The 9,511-nt window shown below is 46.7% G+C and overlaps 4 protein-coding genes across 5 annotated transcripts; 2 read left to right on the top strand and 2 right to left on the bottom strand.

The window, feature by feature from the left end:
* The first annotated feature begins 72 nt into the window (after positions 1-72).
* Positions 73-5,084, top strand: LOC135339413 (transducin beta-like protein 3). 2 transcript variants are annotated; one of them, XM_064535501.1, is made up of 19 exons: positions 73-232; positions 312-459; positions 529-657; positions 710-770; positions 1,088-1,259; positions 1,317-1,394; positions 1,444-1,519; positions 1,564-1,848; positions 2,197-2,486; positions 2,539-2,668; positions 2,725-2,886; positions 2,974-3,113; positions 3,568-3,724; positions 3,773-3,935; positions 4,036-4,110; positions 4,163-4,356; positions 4,562-4,703; positions 4,790-4,868; positions 4,933-5,084. In XM_064535501.1, exons 1-19 carry the CDS (start codon positions 180-182, stop codon positions 5,000-5,002), a joined length of 2,604 nt encoding a protein of 867 aa, XP_064391571.1. In that variant the 5' UTR covers positions 73-179; the 3' UTR covers positions 5,003-5,084. The 2 variants fall into 2 exon arrangements, with proteins under 2 accessions (XP_064391571.1, XP_064391570.1); XM_064535500.1 differs by having other exon boundaries at positions 4,790-4,875; positions 4,934-5,084.
* LOC135339432 (uncharacterized) lies at positions 5,045-6,078 on the bottom strand. Its single transcript, XM_064535530.1, has 3 exons — positions 5,735-6,078; positions 5,498-5,606; positions 5,045-5,404 (listed from the first exon to the last, which is right to left on the bottom strand). Exons 1-3 carry the CDS (start codon positions 5,992-5,994, stop codon positions 5,150-5,152), a joined length of 624 nt encoding a protein of 207 aa, XP_064391600.1. The 5' UTR covers positions 5,995-6,078; the 3' UTR covers positions 5,045-5,149.
* Positions 6,079-6,133: 55 nt separating this feature from the next.
* LOC135340260 (uncharacterized) lies at positions 6,134-8,095 on the bottom strand. Its single transcript, XM_064536581.1, has 9 exons — positions 7,944-8,095; positions 7,698-7,832; positions 7,437-7,643; positions 7,288-7,383; positions 6,995-7,213; positions 6,891-6,944; positions 6,776-6,838; positions 6,324-6,725; positions 6,134-6,265 (listed from the first exon to the last, which is right to left on the bottom strand). Exons 1-9 carry the CDS (start codon positions 8,052-8,054, stop codon positions 6,212-6,214), a joined length of 1,341 nt encoding a protein of 446 aa, XP_064392651.1. The 5' UTR covers positions 8,055-8,095; the 3' UTR covers positions 6,134-6,211.
* An 83-nt stretch (positions 8,096-8,178) lies between these two features.
* Positions 8,179-9,503, top strand: LOC135340259 (protein-tyrosine sulfotransferase 2-like). Its single transcript, XM_064536580.1, has 2 exons — positions 8,179-9,100; positions 9,264-9,503. Exons 1-2 carry the CDS (start codon positions 8,259-8,261, stop codon positions 9,403-9,405), a joined length of 984 nt encoding a protein of 327 aa, XP_064392650.1. The 5' UTR covers positions 8,179-8,258; the 3' UTR covers positions 9,406-9,503.
* The last annotated feature ends 8 nt before the right edge of the window (positions 9,504-9,511 follow it).

Below are 9,511 nucleotides of genomic sequence, written 5' to 3'. Positions count from 1 at the left end.
TGTGGCTGATTGAGTATTATTCCGGTAGTCTCGCAAGCCACTCTCCTATGTGACGTGTTATTAACGAGGCTAGAAGAGGGCGGGGCTGCTACCCTCGTGGCAGCACTCACCCACGTGGCAGGAGTAGACAGAAGAAAGCTTTAGAATTGAAGTACATAGACAGGGAAGGCTTTATAGTGATGCCCAAGGGAATAAAAACACCCTCGGGAGATGTGGTTCATCTAAAAACAAGGTAAGCAAGTGAAAACCATGCATATACTCGCATAAGCTTACACACTGTGGAACAATAATTACACACCATATTTCTCCAGTTTTGAGGCTGGTGAAAGATTGGAGCCATTCTACACTGGTGGTGATGTCATCCTATCTAGTGATGGCCGTGTCTTGTACACGTCATGTGACTCTTTTGTCAAGGCTGTCAATGTAGAGACCGGACAAACGACACTAAGTATAACCGAGGTACCCCACATGACCTTTAGTGTATGCGGTACCTATCATTTGACCCTGTATGACCTTACGTGTGTGTAGGAGGAGGACAGTGTTGCTAGTGTGGCATTGAGTATCGACCAATCACTGCTCTCCGTGGGATGGAGATCTGTACTAGTCAAACTGTACGAGATAAATGAAGAGGGGTCAAAGTGCGTGCGCTCATGGAAGGTACATTCATACAGTACAACGTTATCATGTGATTGATGTATGACTCTTATAGGCCCACAATGGACCCACGGTAACCATGGCGTTTGATGCCACTTCTTCTCTATTAGCCTCTGGTAAGTGACATTATTATGCAGTGTGTGTTTCACCAGTCCCATACCCCCCCCCACCCCCACATCCCCCCACCACCATACCCCCCCCCCACATCCCCCCACCCCCACCCCCATCCCCCCCCCTAGGTTCCACTGATAGTAGCATCAAGGTGTGGGACTGTAGAGGATATTACTGCACTCACAACCCCCCCACCCCCACACCCCCCCACCCACACCCCCATACCCCCCCCCCTAGGTTCCACTGATAGTAGCATCAAGGTGTGGGACTGTAGAGGATATTACTGCACTCACAACCCCCCACACCCACATCCCCCCCCTAGGTTCCACTGATAGTAGCATCAAGGTGTGGGACTGTAGAGGATATTACTGCACTCACAACCTGCGTGGCTCCAGTGGAGTGGTGAGCATGGTCCAGTTCCACCCATCACGTCTACAACTCCTCTCAACATCAGCTGATAACAGCATCAGAGTATGGGACCTCCAGAGCAGCAAGTATGATCATATCTCCTATACTATATGAGCCCTGGTATATCATTGCTTGTTCCTCAGGTGTGTACAAGTACTGCGTGGTCATGTGAGTACTGTGACAGCCATCGAGTTATCACTCGGAGGAGACCTACTCATCAGGTAATCATTATAACAGCATCTCTTGTTAGTACCCTCCCTCCCCCTCTAGTGGTGGTAGAGATCAGGTGGTGTTAGTGTGGGACCTGGCCTCAGGCACAATCACACACACACACCCAGTATATGAGGTAAGCCACTTACTACTGCCACTGTTATGGTACTGTGTGTATAGGCCGTGGAGGGTCTGGTTGTGGTTCCCATGGACACGCTAGATGGTTTCGTCAAATCAAAGAAAAAGAAGCGCTCTCTTTCTGAGGGTGTTGCATTTGCTACTGCTGGTGACAAAGGGGTTATTCGTTTATGGAACTCGTTGACCTCTGACCCTATTGCCACCCTCCCTGCCTTGTCTCAGAGCTACTCTGGACTCCTGTACAGCGGAGGGTTGTTAGTGGGCGTCACCTTCGACCACTCTCTCATTATATACAATTCAACCCAACACTTCAACACAACTAAGCAGGTGAGCAATGTAGAGTACTAGAGTTGGCTCTGTAACTAGAGTTCTAATGATACAATTTAAACGATTTTCTAATTTTCTGAAAGTAGCCCGTTCAGATGGTATGCTCAAATCTCAAATTTGTAACTGACCATAATTTTTTCTTTACGGAAAAATACCATGGGCTATGGTATTTTGTCAAAAACAGGCTAAAATATACTTTTGATTTTAACACATCATCTAAACAAACTCATTGTAAGCTTTCAGAAAATCATAAAATTAATGTGATTAGGACCAACGGAACTGAAGTTATGGCCAAGATGCTCTATTTAACGACTCATGTTTGTAGCTTGTTTCTTTGTTCCATTGCAGTTGCTAGGCAACCTGGACGAGGTTCTAGACGTGTGTTATATAGGGAGAGACTATTTGTCAGTAGCCACCAACTCTGAGGAGGTGAAGCTGCTCCATCGCCCTACTGGTCACTGTCAGAGCCTGTCTGGGCATACTGGTATCATCCTCTCTATTGATGCTAATGGTCACTCCCTCGTGACTGCCTCAAGAGATAACACCATTCGTCTCTGGAAGCTCTGCTCTGGGACACTACATTGTGTTGCTGTGGGAACAGGCCACACCCACTATGTCGGAGCAGTGGCGTTGTCAAGGTATCATTAGTTTGTCCTATAATTTGCTTGAGTTTGTGTCCTCCATAATCAGAGTGAAAGGTTCGTTTATTGTGAGTGGCAGTCAAGACTGTACGGTGAAGTTATGGAGTCTCAAGGGGCTACAGGAAGGGGAGGAGCCTAGCAAGCTCTCCGTCAAGTATACACAGCTAGCACATGACAAGGTGAGGGGGCGGGAGTGTAGTAGTGGAGTGGGCGGTGTATCACATGATTTGTGCAGGACATCAACGCTGTGGATGTGGCGCCCAATGATAAAGTGTTTGTGACTGGCTCTCAGGACAGGACTCTTAAACTGTGGAGTGTGAAAGATGGAGCGTTGCTAGGGACATTTAAAGGTCATCGTCGAGGGGTGTGGTCTGTAAAATTCTCCCCCGTAGATCAGGTGACGTGTGTGTACATAGCAACCTCCCCACCACCACCTAGCGTAGCTACTATGATCTCACCACCTATTACATGTATTATTACACAGTGTGTAGCCAGTGCTTCTGGGGATGGCACAGTGAGACTGTGGGCTCTCTCCAGCTTCAGTTGTGTCAAGACCTTTGAGGGTCACACTAACTCAGTGCTCAAGGTAGCCTTCCTCTCCAGGGGAATGCAACTAGCCTCCAGGTAATCACACACCCCCATATTTAATCAATGGTTCGGGACTCTTTCAACAGCCTTAACTTTCGTACCGTTGGTCCAATCGCAAAAATGTTATGATTTTCTGAAAGCTTAGAAAAATACCTTTCAAATGGTGTCATCAAAGTTCGTATTTGAGAGATAAAAGTATTTGCCAATTTGACGATACCATGGATTATAGCCCATGGTCCAAGGCCGAAAAATGACAAATTATGGCCCCAACGAAATTGTGGGTCAAAATACATCATTTGAAAGGTATTTTTCTAAGCTTTCAGAACATCATAAAAATTTTGACATTGGATCAACTGTAGTAAAGTTATGGCTGTTGAAAGATGTTCAATTACAACGTAAACCATGCATGTACATGTACATGCTCAGTACTAGCCTTGTCCCCACGTCCGTCCCCTCACACCCACCCACACACACCCACACCTACACACAGTGGTAGCGATGGACTGGTCAAGGTGTGGACTATACGCACTAACGAATGTGCTGCTACTATGGATGGTCATACAGAGAGAGTGTGGGCGTTAGCTGTGGGAGAGGATGGTGGGGAGGTGGTCTCCGGGGGCGGGGACTCACTCGTCTGTACCTGGAAGGTGAGCAATTATATAGTGACAGTGTCTCGTTAGTTGCCTTGGTTACAGGATGTCTCTGAGAGCGTGGAAAAAGCTGAAATTGAGAAACAGGAGGAGCTGTTGCTACGACAACAAGAGTTGGACAATCTCCTCCTGGCAAAGGACTATGTTCGTGCAGTGGGCGTGGCATTATCCTTGGACCAGCCGTACAGACTACTAGCACTCCTGCAAGGTACGTGGGCGTGTGTGGGTGTGTGTAGCACTCCTACAAGGCATGTGGGCGTATGTGTGGGTGTTTGGCTGTATTATTATAGTTATTGTTATGGCTATAGAATTGTTAGAGGAAGGAAGAGCCGCTGGGTCAAAGTTTACCGGAACTATCCTCTCACTCAGACAAGACCAGCAAGGTACTACCCACACACACACACACACACACGCCCACACCACACACACACACAGCTTCTCTGGTGCGCTATTCTTCTCGCTGGAACCAAAATGCCAAGCACTGTCATGTAGCTCAGTCTGTCCTGGCAGTGTTGCTAGGCAACCTATCTCAGGAGGTGCTCCTCTCATTGGAGGATGTTGGTGACCACATCAAAGGGTTTATACCATACACGGAGAGACACCTTCAGCGACTGGACAGACTAGAAGAGGTGGGTGCGGTTCTGTGTATGGATACAAGTTCTGTGCTAATCAGTCCACCAATTTTAAAGCAAAGGTTTATTTTTTGATAGCTATCTTTGAAAGCCCGTAATTTGTGATTGTCCAATTTCAAATTGATGCATTCAATCGCTCTCATTCCCATGTGCTTATATAGCAATCGTGTGAGTATGCTTAGTCAGCACTTGTCCCCTCCAGTTGTCAATGTTTGTGGAATACTCATGTCAGAAGATGTCACTAGTTGCTAATGAGAAGACAGTTGAACTATCAAGCAAACCAGTGGACAATGAAGTGGAGACAGTGGAACTCATCATGGCCCCCGCTGACTCCACTACGCCTGGTGTGTGTGTGTGTGTGTGGGGGGGGGTGGGTGGGTGTGTGTGTGTGTATGTGTGTGTGTGATACATGCGTTTTGTCTACATGCAGTGGTTGGTATTGACGACTCTACTGGAAATGGTATCCATGACAATGATGACGCTATGGTTACGTCCACCCATACAGACAAACCCAAGGTAGTTACACCACACCCCTTTTATTGTTTGGCCACACCCCTCACTGTCCTTCATGCAGAATATATCGCGGAAGAAGACAAAGCTAAAAAGACTTATCAAGGCCTCTCGAAAAAGAACTTCCATTTGAATTTTTTTTTTCTAATTAATTATTTTATTATTGACAATAATGTTGTTTGCAATAATAATTATTATTAAATATTAAAAGGTGACTTGACAGTACAACTTCCAAGTGAATAAAAAGAAAATAAATTATAATGTTCATCTGTGTCAATATCTAGAGTCTTTTGAGCCGGTGTTTGTTGGCTTTCTTGCCAATGGTGTCGGGTTCTGTGATGATGGGTGGTGGTGGTTGCCCGGGAAACAAGCAGCGACGAATCTCATGGTCACAGATGGCCAGACCCCCCACAGCCTCCACAGGGGGTCCAGGACTGGGGGTACGGTAGCGTTGTATAGATGATGACTGGATGAGAGTGAGAGGGCTGCATGAAGATCTGAGTAGGTGAGGAGTGGGCAGTTGTGTAGAGTTCTCCTACACAGGGGAGGGACGATAGTCAAGACAATGCTTCAGACAACAGCACTACTAGCTACCATACCAAGAGCTTAGCTATCAGTAGCTACTTACTTTGTTCTCTGAATATTTCTCTCTGGCTTGTCTTAGAAAGCGTCTGCGTATCTTGTCCAATCCTCCGAGCCCTGACAACACACTCCACCTCTGGGACACCTGACACACACTGCACAGGGAGGAGGACATGGTGCAGTGTAATAAGAGCACACACAACATTAATTAATTAGCGAGTGTGAATACTAACACACACACACAGTACACCACATGTACTCTCTTATAGGTATGGTAACTTACTTGCATAGGTCTGCCGGAGAGAGGAGCTGGAATATGGTGACTGCAATCTCGGAGGGGAGGTAGCTCACAATATCGAATTTGGCTGCTGCTCTGAGACTCCTCTTAGTAGTGTTGCTGGAGTTGTGTTGAGTTCTTCTGGGTGAGACAAACGAGTGAGGGGAGAGCAAGAGTATCCTAGCTCTGCCTGGCGAGCTCTTGTACTCCTGTGATGGAGTGTCTTCACTCCAGCTAGCTTCAGTCCTCGGAGCAGGTGAAAACATCCTAGTACTTGTACTTGTACACAGCTAGCTAGAGTGGCGCTCTCGTTCCAATGGCCCGTCCCCCTTTTCCATCAATTCCCGCGAAATGCCCATCAACCGTGACTTTTTCTGCACATGCGCAAACTTATCACTGTAGATCCATTGATAATTATTATTATTTTCCATCATACAACAAAAGAGATACAACACTGTACATTCAATATTAATGCACAAACAATCATATTTGAGCTGTTATAAAGTTAGTCCATAAGCTACTCTTGCACTTGGGCTCCTGCAGTAAATACAAGAGTCATGATTCACTGAGCACCAATATTCATAGCCACACTTACAAGTATTCTCCCCTCCCCCAGTGCACTGTCCATAGTCAGGGGGGCTAGTAGAGGCTGAGGGGGCAGTATTAGGGGGGCTAGTAGAGGCTGCGGGGGGCTGGATTGTATTGATGCAGTAGCTTTGTTCACAGATGGTGGAGGAATGGACAAAGTGGTGGAGTGGCGTAGTAGTGTGGTTGATTGAGGGGGTGGTGTAGTTGATTGAGGGGGTAGTGAGGTTGATTGAGGAGGTAGTGTGTCAGGAGAGTGGGTGGATGACGAGAGGGGTGGTAGGTCAAAGGTTGGTGATGATGGTAGGAGACGTCTCATGGCCATTTCATTGGCTCTTGATTGCTGGTACATCTGATGAAGACAATGTGTCACACTCTCCACTCCAGTGTGGTGTGTGTGGTGTGGAGCCTCCTGGAGACAGGTAACCATGGCTACAGTATACTTGGACAATACAATCACACCTTTTTGAGTTGTTTTCCTTCATCTAGAATGTCAGCAATCGAGCGTAGCTTGGGCAGGACACTCTACAATAATAATAAGAATGAGTAGGCAATCAATATGCACAGAATGACTTACTGGTACAAACTCCAACTCTTGATCATTGTACAGTGCTGAAGTCCTGACTGGTAACTACAGGTAGAGCACACTCAGTATCATGTACACACAGTGCATTGCCTCACCTTGTCCCTACTGTCTGGAGGGAGGGCAGTGAGCGCCCAGGAGTTTGTGTAGCCTTCATCATCACTGTCATTATCATCACGCATGTGAATGGTTGGTCCTGGTGTAGGGGTAGGGGTGTGAGGTATGAGTGGAGACAACATGTCCTCCCAGAATGTCTTTAGGTCATTCAAAGATTGTAGCTGTCCCGCCTTCCTTAGTCGATGCTCCTCATCAACAATCTGCAGATTCAGATTATCACATTCTAGCATTACTTGTATAGTAGTCTACACAGAGCAGAGTTAGAACCACACACCTTATAGAAGCTGCTCAGGTACACATTACCCAGGAATGAGGTATCATCCACTCCAGAGGAACGGTGTCGAGGTGGCTTCAACTTAATCTTAGCCAACTACAAGAAATAGACACTTGAGATACAAATTAAACCAACGGTGACTCCCTCACTCTTATCCTGTGTTCCCTCTTGGCCATTCGTCTCCTCAGTTCTCCTGACCTCTTCTTCAGTGTGGCCAGCTGGTCTTGTATATGTCGCTGCATTAGAGCCAAGCACTGCTTCCTAGCGTCTGCCCTAGCTCCCTCAGTGCGGTCCACCAGTGACAAGTACTCAGCCTGGCTACTCTTCCTCCTGTCTCTAGCAGCCTGGAGGAGGCGCTGTGGAGCAGTGTACGTGTGTGTATAGGGAGTGACAGTATAAGGTAGCAATACCTTCTTCTTGGTATGCTTCTGCTGAGGAGAGACAAGAGGAGATCTGTTCGGAGGAGGAGGCGTGGCTTGCTGTGTAGGGACTTTCCCTTGGTTCTCCTCAGTGTACAGACGATGAGTGAGGAAGGCCAAATGGTCCTACATGGTGAGGGGTCAAGGTTCAAACACATACAGGCACTGAGTATTAGTTTCGCAATCTCCGAACCATTTTCACAAATTATTATTGATTTAGTTATGTTTTTGCTTAACCTTTATTGCAGTGAGTTCTCTACTGAGTGCCTCAATCATCAGGTCACACTCATACTCGCTCTTCATTACCAGGGGGGCCTCTACAGCAAAGCGTACCTCATTAGCAGCCATTGATCTTGAATTTCAATTTATTATCACCAATTAGTGCTCACCTGTATATCTGTTCCCATGGCTACAATAATTTGAGTCCAGGCTTAGGGTCAAAGGTCAATAAAGGTGTGTTTTGGTACATTAAGTGTGCTTTAATTAGAATTATCCGAGCTACACATATCGCGGAGGATGTGTAAATAAGTACACAATTACAAGAAGACAGTGATGCATGCCATGAGTTCCAAGCCTCTGAGAGTTGTGCTGGCCGCCAGTGCTATTGTCAATTTGATATTACTGTTCCAAGTCATGGTGTGGAAGTGTACCGTAGAGACGACATCATCTGACCTAGCCCCCATCCCTAAAGTGATCCTCTCACCCCCTATACCTATTCGACCACCACCGGCACCAGAGAAGACACAGAATGGAAGTCTAGAATCAATCATATTTGTTGGAGGAGTACCTCGCAGTGGTACAACTCTTGCTCGAGTCATGCTAGACGCACACCCGGACATACGCTGCGGTGAGGAGACTCGTGTGGTACCACGTATCATCAGCATGAGATCTAAATGGAACAAAGCTGGTAAGGAACATGAGAGGCTGCTCGAGGCTGGACTGAGCGACGCTACACTGGACCAAGCCACTAGGAACTTTGTGGATTACATCATCACACATCACGGAGAGCCTGCCAAGCATCTGTGCAACAAAGACCCACTCCTGCTCAACTATATGAATGATCTGCAGAGACTGTACCCAAAGGCAAAGTTTATTCTAATGATTCGTGATGGACGTGCAGTGGCCCACTCAATAGTGACCCGCAATGTCACTATATCAGGTGTCAACAATAAGGACTTTGTATCAGCCGCTATGTTCTGGAATAGAGTGGTGCAGAGGATGACCAGTGATTGCAAGGTCCTGGGCAGAGAGGTGTGTCTACCGGTCCACTATGAGGAGTTGGTGGCAGACCCCAAGGCTATGATGACTAGGATACTGAGCTTCCTAGGAGTGGACTGGCATGACAATGTTCTGCGTCATCAGGAGTTCATCAACAAAGGAGTCTCTCTATCAAGGTATCTATGACATCACCACTACTTCGATATCCATCCATCACTTGCCCCTACTATGCTGATATACTTAATGTTTTGCCTTTGTTCTACGTAATTAAGGCTTTAGTATATAATTATTGTTGCTGTAGTCTAGACTGTATGATACTGCCTTGCCCCCCCCCCTCAGATTGGAGCCATCGTCCAATCAGGTGAAGGAGGCTGTCAACACGGCCCCAGTGGACAAGTGGAGGGAGAAGCTGCCTATACCACTACAGCGGCAGATCTATGCCGAGGCCAACATGCTCAGAGAACTGGGTTACCCTCAATAAACACAATACCAATCAATGTACAATCCTTTTTAATAGTTATTTTTGTAAATGTTTTGTGCAAAGATTCCGATAATTTAAATAAAAGTTTCTGCACTACATAGTGACA

The sequence above is a fragment of the Halichondria panicea genome, chromosome 8 (assembly GCF_963675165.1).
Source record: "Halichondria panicea chromosome 8, odHalPani1.1, whole genome shotgun sequence".
NCBI classification, from domain to species: domain Eukaryota; kingdom Metazoa; phylum Porifera; class Demospongiae; order Suberitida; family Halichondriidae; genus Halichondria; species Halichondria panicea.
This window is presented reverse-complemented; position numbering and strand designations above follow the sequence as displayed.

Excerpts from the sequence above, each read along its gene's own strand:
- LOC135339413 (XM_064535500.1), top strand. The coding sequence starts at position 180 with ATGCCCAAGGGAATAAAAACACCCTCGGGAGATGTGGTTCATCTAAAA. Across the intron at positions 3,725-3,772 it reads CACTCGTCTGTACCTGGAAG|GATGTCTCTGAGAGCGTGGA; the intron begins GTGAGCAATTAT and ends CCTTGGTTACAG. Across the intron at positions 4,876-4,933 it reads CCCATACAGACAAACCCAAG|AATATATCGCGGAAGAAGAC; the intron begins GTAGTTACACCA and ends TCCTTCATGCAG.
- LOC135339432 (XM_064535530.1), bottom strand. The coding sequence starts at position 5,994 with ATGTTTTCACCTGCTCCGAGGACTGAAGCTAGCTGGAGTGAAGACACT. Across the intron at positions 5,607-5,734 it reads TCTCCGGCAGACCTATGCAA|TGTGTGTCAGGTGTCCCAGA; the intron begins GTAAGTTACCAT and ends CTCCCTGTGCAG. Across the intron at positions 5,405-5,497 it reads AGAAATATTCAGAGAACAAA|GAGAACTCTACACAACTGCC; the intron begins GTAAGTAGCTAC and ends TCCCCTGTGTAG.
- LOC135340260 (XM_064536581.1), bottom strand. The coding sequence starts at position 8,054 with ATGGCTGCTAATGAGGTACGCTTTGCTGTAGAGGCCCCCCTGGTAATG. Across the intron at positions 7,833-7,943 it reads GAGAACTCACTGCAATAAAG|GACCATTTGGCCTTCCTCAC; the intron begins GTTAAGCAAAAA and ends CTCACCATGTAG. Across the intron at positions 7,644-7,697 it reads AGAAGCATACCAAGAAGAAG|CGCCTCCTCCAGGCTGCTAG; the intron begins GTATTGCTACCT and ends ACTGCTCCACAG.
- LOC135340259 (XM_064536580.1), top strand. The coding sequence starts at position 8,259 with ATGCATGCCATGAGTTCCAAGCCTCTGAGAGTTGTGCTGGCCGCCAGT. Across the intron at positions 9,101-9,263 it reads AAAGGAGTCTCTCTATCAAG|ATTGGAGCCATCGTCCAATC; the intron begins GTATCTATGACA and ends CCCCCCCCTCAG.